The 12,286-nt window shown below is 34.5% G+C and overlaps 1 protein-coding gene across 1 annotated transcript in view; it reads left to right on the forward strand.

Annotated features, from left to right (window-relative positions):
- LOC132740811 (uncharacterized) overlaps nucleotides 1–12,286 on the forward strand; it is a 52,402-nt gene that overhangs the window by 19,838 nt on the left and 20,278 nt on the right. The window contains exons 15-18 of the mRNA XM_060728813.1: nucleotides 8,830–8,906; nucleotides 9,329–9,463; nucleotides 10,848–10,976; nucleotides 11,428–11,573. Of these exons, the coding sequence (XP_060584796.1) occupies nucleotides 8,830–8,906; nucleotides 9,329–9,463; nucleotides 10,848–10,976; nucleotides 11,428–11,573 (487 nt within the window). The remainder of the gene's footprint in view (nucleotides 1–8,829; nucleotides 8,907–9,328; nucleotides 9,464–10,847; nucleotides 10,977–11,427; nucleotides 11,574–12,286) is intronic.

Here is a 12,286-nt window from a genome sequence, read left to right on the forward strand (position 1 = left end):
GTTTAGTTCGTGAGATTATAATGTATCTCGCATAATGCACCGACAAAGTTTTACGTAAAGATAACAACCCAAGAAAAAATTCTTAATTCAGAATCATTTGCTGTGTTTCTGATAACTATAGTCAAGGAGTAAGATGCTTGCCTAGTATGTTGAAAGGCATTGGGGTCGAAACATGGTCAGAGCAACTGAAAAATTTTCAGTGTCATATAAACAATAATTATCAAGAATAGTCAAGATATGAAAAAGAAAAGGTACGATTGTGCTTAAAGAATAGAGGAAACCACGTAAATTATAAGTGAAAGCAACACTGGCCAAGAAAATTCCTCATCAAAATTAAACTGTTGCCAATAATTAAGATGGCAAAAATATCTTTCACAACTTGTAGTGTTTGAAGATGTCTGAAAATGTTTTTATTTAATGCGCTATGGAGACCAGTTTTAATAATTGGAACAGATATCTTTGTGTGTGGGAGGGAGGCATTACTTGTAGTTCCAGCCATTGAACTCGAGAGTTATTAACAAAATCTTCAAGCTTCATCAGAAACGAGCTTTATTGAGCATCCTTAAATTAACACATTAAGTCTTCAGTAGCAACTGTTCAAAGATCTGTATAAACCTACGGCTTCAGAACAGTTTGATAAACCTTGGTATGATTTTGTAGAACAATATGTGAGTGATTCTTTTAATAAAATGAATCTCAGTGATAATGTGACTATATTCGAGGAAGATGTAAAGTCAGCCATTCAGACTTTATCGAGAGGAAAGGCAAGCGGACCGGATGGTATTGCCCACGAACACTTGTTATATGGCGCGGACATATTATCACCGGTATTAGCAAATTTCTATACATTGATATTAAGAGGTGGTGAAATACCCGATTCGTTAAAACGCGGTAAAATTATTACTCTTCATAAAGGTGGCAATAAGAAACACGACGACCCCAACAGTTATAGAGCAATTAGTCTGACTTCATCAATACTTAAAGTATATGAAATAATTTTGCTTAGGGAATGTAAAAAACACATATTATCCTCCATTAGTTCTCAACAAGGTGGGTTTCAGGAGCACCTCGGCTGTTTAATGACATCTTTTTCATTAAGGGAGTGCTTACATTTTGCACGTGAAAACTCTTCATCGGTGTACATGTGTTTTCTAGACTGCAGACAGGCTTTCGACCGCGTCTGGACAAATGGTTTATTTCTGACAACGGGGAACATATTAATACCAACATTTTAAAGTCGTTTTATGATATGTATAAAAATGTATATAGTTATGTACAGTACAAAGGCACAGCTTCTAACTATTTCCCAATACTGCAAGGTACTCGATAGGGAGGAATCAGTTCACCTTCAATGTATCTTGTCTTCATAAATGGATTGATACGCGAGTTGGAAGACAGCGCGAATGGCGTTTGCATTTACAATTTAAATATGTCGTGCCCCACCGTTGCCGATGACATGGTACTGGTATCATTCTCGAGCGCTGGTCTAGATAACATGCTGAAGATTTGTAACATTTACTCGAGAAAATGGCGCTTCCTATACAACCCTTCAAAAAGCGCTGTTATAACGTTTAACCCAGCTATTCTAGTGCATGACTCGGTGATGTTTTCTCTTGGAAATGACGTCATACCTATTAACTTCACATATAAGCATTTAGGTGTTGAATGTGATCAGCATTTGTCAACGATGAAGTCAATGAAAGACGCATGCGTTAAGTTACGTGGTACGTTACTAAGCATTTGTAACAGTGGATTGCATCCAGTTTCTATAAGTCCTGCTACACTCCGAAAAATATACATGACAGTTGTTGTACCTAAAGCGCTATATGGTTGTGAAAACTGGACCTGTTACTCAAATAAAGACATATCCAATTTAGAATTAGCACACAACTTCTGTGTTAAATTTATACAAAATTTTCATAAATCTATTTCCACAAAGTTTGCATTATGTATGTTGAATATACCAAACATACTTACTATGATAAATTACAGGAAATTACAGTTATTTGGTCAATTATGCCGATTGCCATCTAAATATCTTGCTAAACAGATATTTGTTAATAGATTGATTAGATATGTGAGTGTGGATAGACAGAAACGTGGATTTATTCCAGACATATATAGATTACTGCAGAAGTATGATCTGTTGTACGTCATTTATACTTTTATTGATACCGGTGTGTTTCCATCTAAATTAAAATGGAAGAAGATTTTACAGATGAAGGTAATCAACGAATCAACAAAAGAGTTATTCTTAGAAACGTTAACGCCACAAGTGCCAGCATTAACATTTCTACTTCACCCTTACAAGATTTCCCCTCTGTAGGTTATTATTCGACAAAATCCGGGTCTAAAATGGGTTGCCGAAATACTTGCCAAGGCAGTTAGACACGGGATGTGTTTTTCATATGTGCGTCGTTGTAGCATTTGCAATCTGCTTACAAATGACATTACAGAACACCTTATGTGTTTTTGTCACAGGAAAGAGACTGAAAGACGTGCCTTCTGGAACGCTATTATATCAAATTTAGGTTTTGCCCAATACAGCACATTTATTTGCCATAACTACAGATATCAATGTGAAATGTTTTTACATATCGCATGTAAAATTATTGATAATGTACTTGTCAACTTTCATATTGCTATCGCGCTTGCAAAACTTTTATCTTGACGTTAAAAAAAAGAAGAAGCAGGCAATTTAATCGCTTTATAGTATATGTAGTATTTTGCTCAGACATAAACTGTATAGTTATTTTTTATTTACCTGCATCGTTTTTTTTTTCTATGTTTTTTCTTGTTTCAATAATTAAGATCATTGATTTGTTGAGGAATAATGCTTATGACATCCGTCTATTGATAGTCATTTAGAAAGCATGTACACAAAGACGGTACCTTCACTTTCTCTTAAATTTTCGTTTTTCGATTAAGATTCAGTTATTGGCACGGAACTTAGTAACTTTGTTTATTTTTGTCACTGAGGATGAATATAGCAATGTTCATTTTTAAAACGAATGATATAAATCATAGTCTTAACTTTCGCTTTCGTTTAAGACAACAATTTACACCCATAAGTCATACGTTTACAATTGTAAAAGAATTTCATGTTATTGTATCTTTTATATTACAATGTTATGCATTTGTATATAATTCTCTTCTGTTGTATGTACATATATATACTTTGTAAATATGTTACGCTCTCCAATTTTAGGGGATAATAAAATATAAAAAAAAAAATATAAAAAAAAAATACATGACCACGCCCACTTATTTTTATTAAATGAAATATTTTTTCGCTAAAATAAAATATTTTTTCACTAAAAATGTTTTTAAAATATCTTATGTTCAATAAAATAACAAAGGAAAGATTTTTTTTTTTAAATTTCATTCATATATACTATAAATATAGTAAAGGTAGAAAGGTTCGCCAGCGGACCTACCACTAGGCATTATTTTACCTCCCAGAGCTTTATTAATTGTCTACAAATTTTCACCAACTAAAGTGCAATCTGCTCAGAGATGATTTCTCTTATGAATATTCTCAATATTAGACCAGTTGGAACGACAAAAGATAGAATCTTAAAGCGAAAATGCACTTTTTGCCTAGGTCGGACATCGCTTGACCAAGCCGCAAGAAGGCGATTTTGAAAATAATTCGATCTTTTTCTTAATAACAAACTAATGTCAGTGCATGCAAACAGTTGAAACAGAAACCCCGTTTCGCATAGTAAAGATTGAGCGAAGCTGGGTAACAGCGCGAAAGCGGGCATGCGTACTTTGAATATCCGAACCAGGATTTGTATACATGTAATGTCGGGAAATTTAAGAAGTTAGTGCTAATATCTATTGAAAGTGCCTAACTACAGACATTTTGGATTAAATTTGGACCGATAGATGATAGTATTAGAGCTGTCATTTCTGTTTCAACTGATTGCATGCACTGACATTAGTTTGTTATTAAGTAAAAGATCGAATCATGTTCAAAATCGTCTTTCCACGGCTGGTCAAACGATGTCCGGCCTAGGCAAAAAGTGCATTTTCGTCTTAAAATTCCATCTTTTGTCGTACCAACTGGTCTAATATTGTACATTTTTCGACAGAGAAATCATTTCTGAGCAGATTGCACTTTATTTGGTGAAAATTTGTTGACAATTTACAAAGATCTGGGAGGTAAAATAAGGCCTAGTGGTAGGTCCGCTGGCGAACCTTTCTACGTACATTTGGATGACATTTTTAAAAACAACTTTCCTTTGTTGTTTTATTGAAAACAAGATGCATTAAAACATTTTGAGTGAAAAATATTTTATGTAAAAACATATTTTATTTATAAAAATAAGTGGGCGTGGTTATGTACAAGCCACGCACCGACTGCCTGTGTACTGAACATCTCTTCTTTAGTTTTATTAATCGGGGAATAGCCTCCGTCTGTCAATCCCGTCCGTCTTTTCGTAACACTTTCGTGTCCGCGCCAAAACTTTTAAACCGCTGAAAAAATGTTTGAAATAATTGGAACAAGTGATCACAATTATAAGACGATATTGATAGCGCAATAATTGGGTTGTTTACCCTAAGGTCAAGGTCACACTTAAAGGTCAAGTGTTAAAAAGTCTACATTTCGTGCCCGGTCCATAACTTTTAAACCGCTAAAACATTTTATAAATAATTTGGCACAAGTGATAACCATTATGTGACAATTTTCAGAGCGCAATAATTGGGTCGCTAAAGGTCAATGAAAGGTCAATTTTAAAATGTCTACATTTCGTGTCCGCTCCTTAATTTTTAAATCGCTGAATTATTTTTGAAATAACTTGGCACAAGTGATCACACTAATGAGACAATGGGCAGAGCGCAATAATTGGGTTGCCACCCCCAAGGTCAAGGTCACACTTAAAGGTCAAAAGTCTTCTTTTCATATCAAAATATCTACATGTCGTGACCGCCCAATAACGTTTTAACCGCTGACATTTTTTTTTTAAAACTTGTCACAACTGATCACCATTATAAGACGACGTGCAGAGTGCAATAATTGGCTTGCTCCCAAAAGGTCAAGGTCACACTTTAAGGAATAATGTATAAAAGTCTACATTTCGAGTCCCCTCCATAACTTTTAAACCTCTTTTTGTGCCCCCATGTTAGTGGCGGGCATTTAGATTTACCATTGTCCGTCCGTCCGTCCGTCCTTCCGTCCGTCCGTCCGCCCGTCCGTTCACTTTTGTGTCGCACGTAACTCAAAAAGTATTTGACCTAGAGTCATGAAACTTTACAGGAATGTTGGTCAGCATGTGAAGTTGTGCACCTGGGTATTTTCGTCTGGATATTTTTAGTGTTTTCAGAGTTATTGCCCTTGACTTAGTAAAATTTTGCAATTTTCAACTTGTGTCGCATGTAACTCAAAAAGTATTTGACCTAGAGTCATGAAACTTTACAGGAATGTTGATCAGCATGTGTTGTTGTGCACCTGGGTATTTTCGTCTGGATATTTTTAGTATTTTCAGAGTAATTGCCCTTGACTTAGTAAAATTTTGCAATTTTCAACTTGTGTCGCATGAAACTCAAAAAGTATTTGACCTAGAGTCATGAAACTTAACAGGAATGTTGATCAGCATGTGTAGTTGTGCACTTGGGTATTTTCGTCTGGATATTTTTAGTATTTTCAGAGTTATTGCCCTTGACTTAGTAAAATTTTGCAATTTTCAACTTGTGTCCCACTTAACTCAAAAAGTATTTGACCTAGAGTCATAAAACTTTTCAGGAATGTTGATCAGCATGTGTAGTTGTGCACCTGGGTATTTTCGTCTGGATATTTTAAGTGTTTTCAGAGTTATTGCCCTTGACTTAGTAAAATTTTGCAATTTTCAACATGTGTCGCATGAAACTCAAAAAGTATTTGACCTAGAGTCATGTAACTTTACAGGAATATTGATCAGCATGTGCAGTTGTGCACCAGGTATTTTTGTGTGGATCTATTTAGTATTTTTAGAGTTATTGCCCTTCACTTAGAAAATTTTTGCAATTTTCAACTTGTGTCGCAAGTTACTCAAAAAGGATTTGACATAGTCATTAAACCTTATGGGCAGGTTGCTCAGCATATTTAGATTTGCACTTGGGGTTTCGCTTGTGGATCTATCTAGTATTTGTAGAGTTATTTCCCTTGACTTAGTAAAAAGATTGACAGAACAGTGGCGCGGTAGGGGCACCCGTGTCCTATGGACACATTTCTAGTTTTAAATAGCTTGGCACAAGTGATCACCATTATGAGACAATGTGAAGAGCGCAATAATTGGGTTGCTATCCCCAAGGTCAATGTCACACTTTAAGGTCATATGTTAAAAGGTGTACAATTCGTGTCCGCTCCATAACTTTAAAACCACTGAAAAGTTTTTTTTAAATAACTTGGCACGAGTGATCACCATTATAAGACGATGTGCAGAGCGCAATAATTGAATTGCTACACCCAAGGTCAAGGTCACACTTACAGGTCAAATGTTAAAAAGTCTACATTTTGTGTCTGTCCTTAACATTTAAACCGCTGCAATGTTTTTTAAGATTACTTGGCAGAAATGTTCACCATTATGACACCATTGGCAGAGCATAATAACCAAGTCACAACCCTTATGGTCAGGGTCACACTCAAAGGTCCGTTGTAAAAAACATCTATTTTTCATGTCTGCTCTATAACTTATTGACAATTTAAAGGTTTTAAAATTATTTGGCACAAATGATCGCCACCATGACACAATCAGAAGAGCTCAACATCCAGATTGCTACCCCAAGGTCAAGGTTATATGTTCTCCATAACTTTTTTTAATTAATGGAAGATTTTAAATAACATGGCACATATTATCACCATCATGGGACGATGTGCTTATGATATGCATGGCATAACATCAAGGTCGTGGCTGATAAAAAGTCAAGAAGTAAACATTCATGTTCACTGCGGAAGGGGATTTAGCTGTCCTTCAGACTGCCTTGTTAAAATCAGAATTCATCTACATAAATGAGTCATGTGACAAGTGTTTATTTATGTGTACACTATTTGTTAAAAACGCCATTTTGTGTATTACTCTAATTATAGAATATTATCTATACAGTATGAATAAATCGTTTGAAAGGTGCGTTGTTCAATTCAAGTGCCCGTTCGTACTTGAAATAATGCACGATGGATCATTTAAGGTCCTCATCTACGAATAAAGCTGGAAAGTCGACATATGGCCTTTGCAGTGTCGCTGTGTCATGACATTACAAAATAGATTTAAATAAATAATAATAATAATAATAGCAATAATAATAATAATAAATACTTCACATACGCGTTTGAAGTAATGCACATTGATACATCATATGTACGTCATGTTGTCCGAAGGAATATCAGATAGTCGTTGTCTTGTCCGTTTAACACATAATCGGAGAGTTATAGGACAGACAAGATATTTATACTGCTGACGTTTGACCTTGGTGCCAGGGGTCTTGGTCTTATGCATGACATGTCGTCTCTACATGCTACCTTTTGTGCCAAATTGTTTCAAAACCCCTTGGTGCATAACAGAGTAATTGACCAAACAAGAGTTTCGCTCTATTGAACTTTGAACTCTAGTGTGACCTTGACCTTGAAGCAAGGGCAAGTCTTGCGCATGACACAATGTCTTATCATGCCACACATTTGTGCCAACTTATTTTAAATTCCCTTGATGCATTAGTTATGAACCGGACAAGATTTCCTAACTGCTAAACTTTGACATCTAAACATGACATTGACCTTGTTTTAAGGGGTCTTACATTTGCATAAGACACACAATCTTATCATGCTACAAAATAGTGCTATGTTACTTCAAAATCCCTTGATGCATGACCGAGGTATGAGCAAGACAAGATTTTCGAATCGCTGACTTTTGACCTCTAAGCTAGGAGTATTGGTCTCATGCATGACACAATTGATACTAATTTGTTGCAAAATCCCTTGATGCAATATAGGGTTATGGGTCGGACAAGATTTTCGATCTGCTGAACTTTTACCAATAATGTGACCCTGATCTTGGGATTTAACGCATTACTGTCTCAGCACGCTACAAATTCGCACCGAGTAATTCTTAACCCTTTGATGTATGACAGATTTATGGACCGGAAGATTTCTAAATGCTGACCTTTGACCTCCTTATATGACATTGACCCTGTAGCAATTTAGGCGTCTAGATCTTGCGTCTGACACACCGTTTCTTCATGCTATATGTGTGTAAAGTTACATGTATATAAAATTCCTTGATGCAGGAGTAATTGGGTGGATAAGGTTATGAGCCGAACACACGAATGCACGCACGAACGGACAGGGTTAACACTATATGTTCCCTTGCCATTATGATTGCAGGGGTCATAATAACGTTTGTAAGACGATGTATGAATAATATGCCCTTGAAATGACTAAAACTTTTAACAAAAAATCAAAAACGAAGACGGTGACGCATTATTTATTGTTGGTTAAAAGGTTTCTGTTATGGTATGGTAAGATCATGCAAAGTAACCTGGTGTTCTTATTACTTTTTGGTATAGAAAGTTGTTATTTGGCTCAAGTTAAATATCAATGTTGCTTTGAATGGACTGTTAAACTTTGCCTCATCAGCTTGGCTGATGTCTTCATATTTGGTAGGTAAACAGCTTGATTTATTCTATAATTTTGGGTTGATGAAGTGGTTGCTTGCTTCAAAGTTACTGGTTCTAAAATTCATTTTATAACTTTCTGAAATTGAAATTCATTGACAAATGTGTAGGTTCGGGAAGCATACATCGCCTTTAGCGATATTTTTGGTAAAATGTATTTCACCCATTATATATTTTCAGGAGATATCAACAGACCGAGATTGTTTATGGGAAAAACAACAGATTCTCTAGACTATATCAATGCTGTTTATGTTGATGTAAGATAATATGAACATCATATAACATAGCTTAGAAGAAAGTCAAAACAGTTTGAACAATAATGTTCTCATATATAACACATAATCTTGGTTTAACTAAACAAATGCAAACAGTATAATCAAAAGTACTTTATTATCATTTCAAAATAATCAGTTGAACGATTACATATCATTTATGTTGTGCCCAAATTTATATGATAATATATACTAGAAGAAAGTTTAGCTTCCTTATTCATTAAATATAGCAGAGCAAGTTTACAAATTGAATAATAATGAGGGCTATTGGGGTATTGAAGTTGCAACTTTAAACAAATAAAAATTCTCTACCTTTATTAAGAATTAGGAATTCAAATCTTTCCTGTGGAACAAGAGTCTTTCTTAAGTATGAGAAATAAGAAAATGACAAGAATTTACTTTTTCAGAGTTACAGAAGTGTGAATCGTTTCCTGATAGCACAAACACCATTACCGGATACTGTTGAGGACTTTCTTACATTAATTGTTCAAGAGAATGTATCATTAGTCATCAGTATGGAAAGTAACCGGTTACACGATAAAGTAAAATGTTTACTTTTCATAAAATGTTCCACTTATTCCTTCATTTCTATTTAATCATACTCCGCCATATAATCTGGAAGGATCTATTATTATATACTGGAATCGCCTCGTCGCGTCGTTTAGTTCGACGGTCGGTCAGTCGTTCGATAGGTGCGTCTGTATTCACCTGATCCACTCTTTAAATTCACTTGACTTAAAGTGTTCAAGGCAATGTGCAGCATGTAGAAAATAAGACATTGGCTTGAATGTTTAAGTCACAAAATCGAGAACAAATGTTAAAATTGACAAAAACTTTACTTATATTGGCGTTTATAGATGTACATTATATGTAATCTTGATGGTAATATCACAGGTAATTATACTGTTAATGTATAGTTTCCTTTTATTTGGCAACAACATAGATACCGTTGTCTTCAACCAAACAGGACGTTAAAGGAACTCCACTGAGGTCCAAAAACCTTTAAACTAAAATTGTGATTTCCTTACATAGATAAAATAGACTGAAACAGAAAGATAACACAAGATGATTAAAAATATTTTCAGAAACATCGTATTTTTTGTGCTATTCTTAGCCCGATTTGAGTTAAATTTTCAATTTTGGGTTATTTTAAATATTCTAGAAGAACGAAGTGAGCAAATGATCTGAAATTTTGCACACAAATTATTTGTTTAGACATATATCAAATAGAACTGTTACCTCGAAAAAATTATTTCCAGCCCCGTCATATCAAAAGCCGCAGTGGAGTCCCTTTAAGATGTGTCACTAGTTCCATCATACTCTTTCTTAAGAAAATTGATAAGAAATGCAATCGTTGTGTTTAACATTTATATTTAGTAATTACCAAATATGATAAGCAATGTGCTTATGCATTACGTGATTTTATTGGGCGGACAATCTTTTTTTAGTCAAACCTCTTCTGACCTTTTTTACCTTTGACCTAGTCACCACAAAATCATAAGGGGTCATCTACTAATCATGACCAATCTCAAAACCAAATATAAAGACTGCGCCAAAGGATTATCAAGTTATTGGGCGGACAAGGAAAAACCGACGGACGGCCGGATGATTTTATTTGATAAAATTTTGACACACAAAATTTAGTAATTTGCTAGTTAATAGGTTTTTGATATTTAATGTTATTTACTCTTAATAGACGAAAGATGCCCGGCGGTCAAAAATACATATATATTGCTTGTTTCAATACCTATTAGGATATTTGTTTATGTCTGACAAAGCAATAGAAGACGAATTTACCTCGAGATCACTTTAGAGTGTATTCCAGCAGACATAATAAAGAATATAATGTAACATTATTATTTTGTATGTCCAACAAAGGTTTTAGATTTTAACAGAAAATAAAGATCTAAATTCATAATTTTGCAGACTGTTGGAGCTTTTTATCCTGCGGATAAACAGACACAGAAGATAGGAGCTTTTAAAATCCAAACTGAAAATGGAAGTGAGACGGATCAGTACAAATTAAAGAAACTTATCATTTCTTATCAAGGAACGGTATATATTATTATTATTATTATTATTATTATTATTATTATTATTATTATTATTATTACTTTTATCAAAATCGATCTCTTTGACTGATTCATATTTTGGCCCGAAAATCATTTAATTGTGTACCTAATGAATTCACATAAGAAAACTATTTGTAAGAGTATTAAGTTTTCAAGTATTTAATTCCTTATTTAATGAACTCAATGTATAGATGGAATTCCTAGGATTTGTTTGTTCTAGTTCTATTAGTCACAACGCGAACAGTTAGGTTAGCATGTTTTGAAATACCAATGCATTCCATTCATGGAAAAACCTACGTATTAATTCATGCATTCAAATTACAAACGTTCACACTGGTGTATTTAGTGTTGCCACAGGGCGTCATAGATGCTGCACGTCATTCAGCTTCGATTTTCAGCTTCTTTTTTTTAAATGAAATTTAATTTATTTATAGTCTAGATCAGAAAAGGTCACTAATGTACAATTTAAACATTGGAACGACAATCAGGTCGCCCCGGAACAACCGAAAGCTTTTGTACAGTTTGTGAAAGATGTAGAGCTGAAATTTGGTGGAAATGGACCGACACTAGTACATTGCAGGTATGTGGTTTTGGAACCATACGATAATTTTAGTGACATGTGTGACTTTTATATAACAGAGCAATGCCCAGTTTAGTACATAGATAATTTAAGTTCTGTAAGAGTATTGTATTATTATTATATAGTAGATGAAATACAACATGAATAAGTAATAATGATTAAAAGATATGTTGTAAGACAATGGAGACGTAATGAAATGTAGAACAAATCAACAGGGCAGAAAAGCCTGGATAGTAAAGGATGAAGAACAGCGTAACAGATACAAACACAAGATCCATATATCAGAACTAGTCATTCAAATCAGCAAATATACTGGATTTATTTTTATTTATATACCAATTTACTTGATAAAGTCATGTAAGAATCATTTCCTCGGACACCGTTTACTCATGGAGTGTGTGTCCAGATTCTTTATTATCATACCGATAATGGGGTTTAAAGGACTATTTTATACCCTCGCACAACAAGAATGTAAGGGGGTATACTGAAATCAGCTTGTCCGTCCGGCCGTCTGTCGGTTTTTCCTTGTCCGCCCAATAACTTAATAATCCTTTGGCCCACAGTCTTCATATTTGGTTTTGAGATTGGTCATGATGAGTACATGACCCCTATTTATTTTGTGGTGACTAGGTCAAGGGTAAAGGTCAGAAGGACGTTGACTAAAAAAGAATTGTCCGCCCAATAATTTAAGAATCCTTTGACACACAGTCTTC

The sequence above is a fragment of the Ruditapes philippinarum genome, unplaced genomic scaffold (assembly GCF_026571515.1).
Source record: "Ruditapes philippinarum isolate M1 unplaced genomic scaffold, ASM2657151v2 ctg2944_1_1_1_1, whole genome shotgun sequence".
NCBI lineage: Eukaryota > Metazoa > Mollusca > Bivalvia > Venerida > Veneridae > Ruditapes > Ruditapes philippinarum.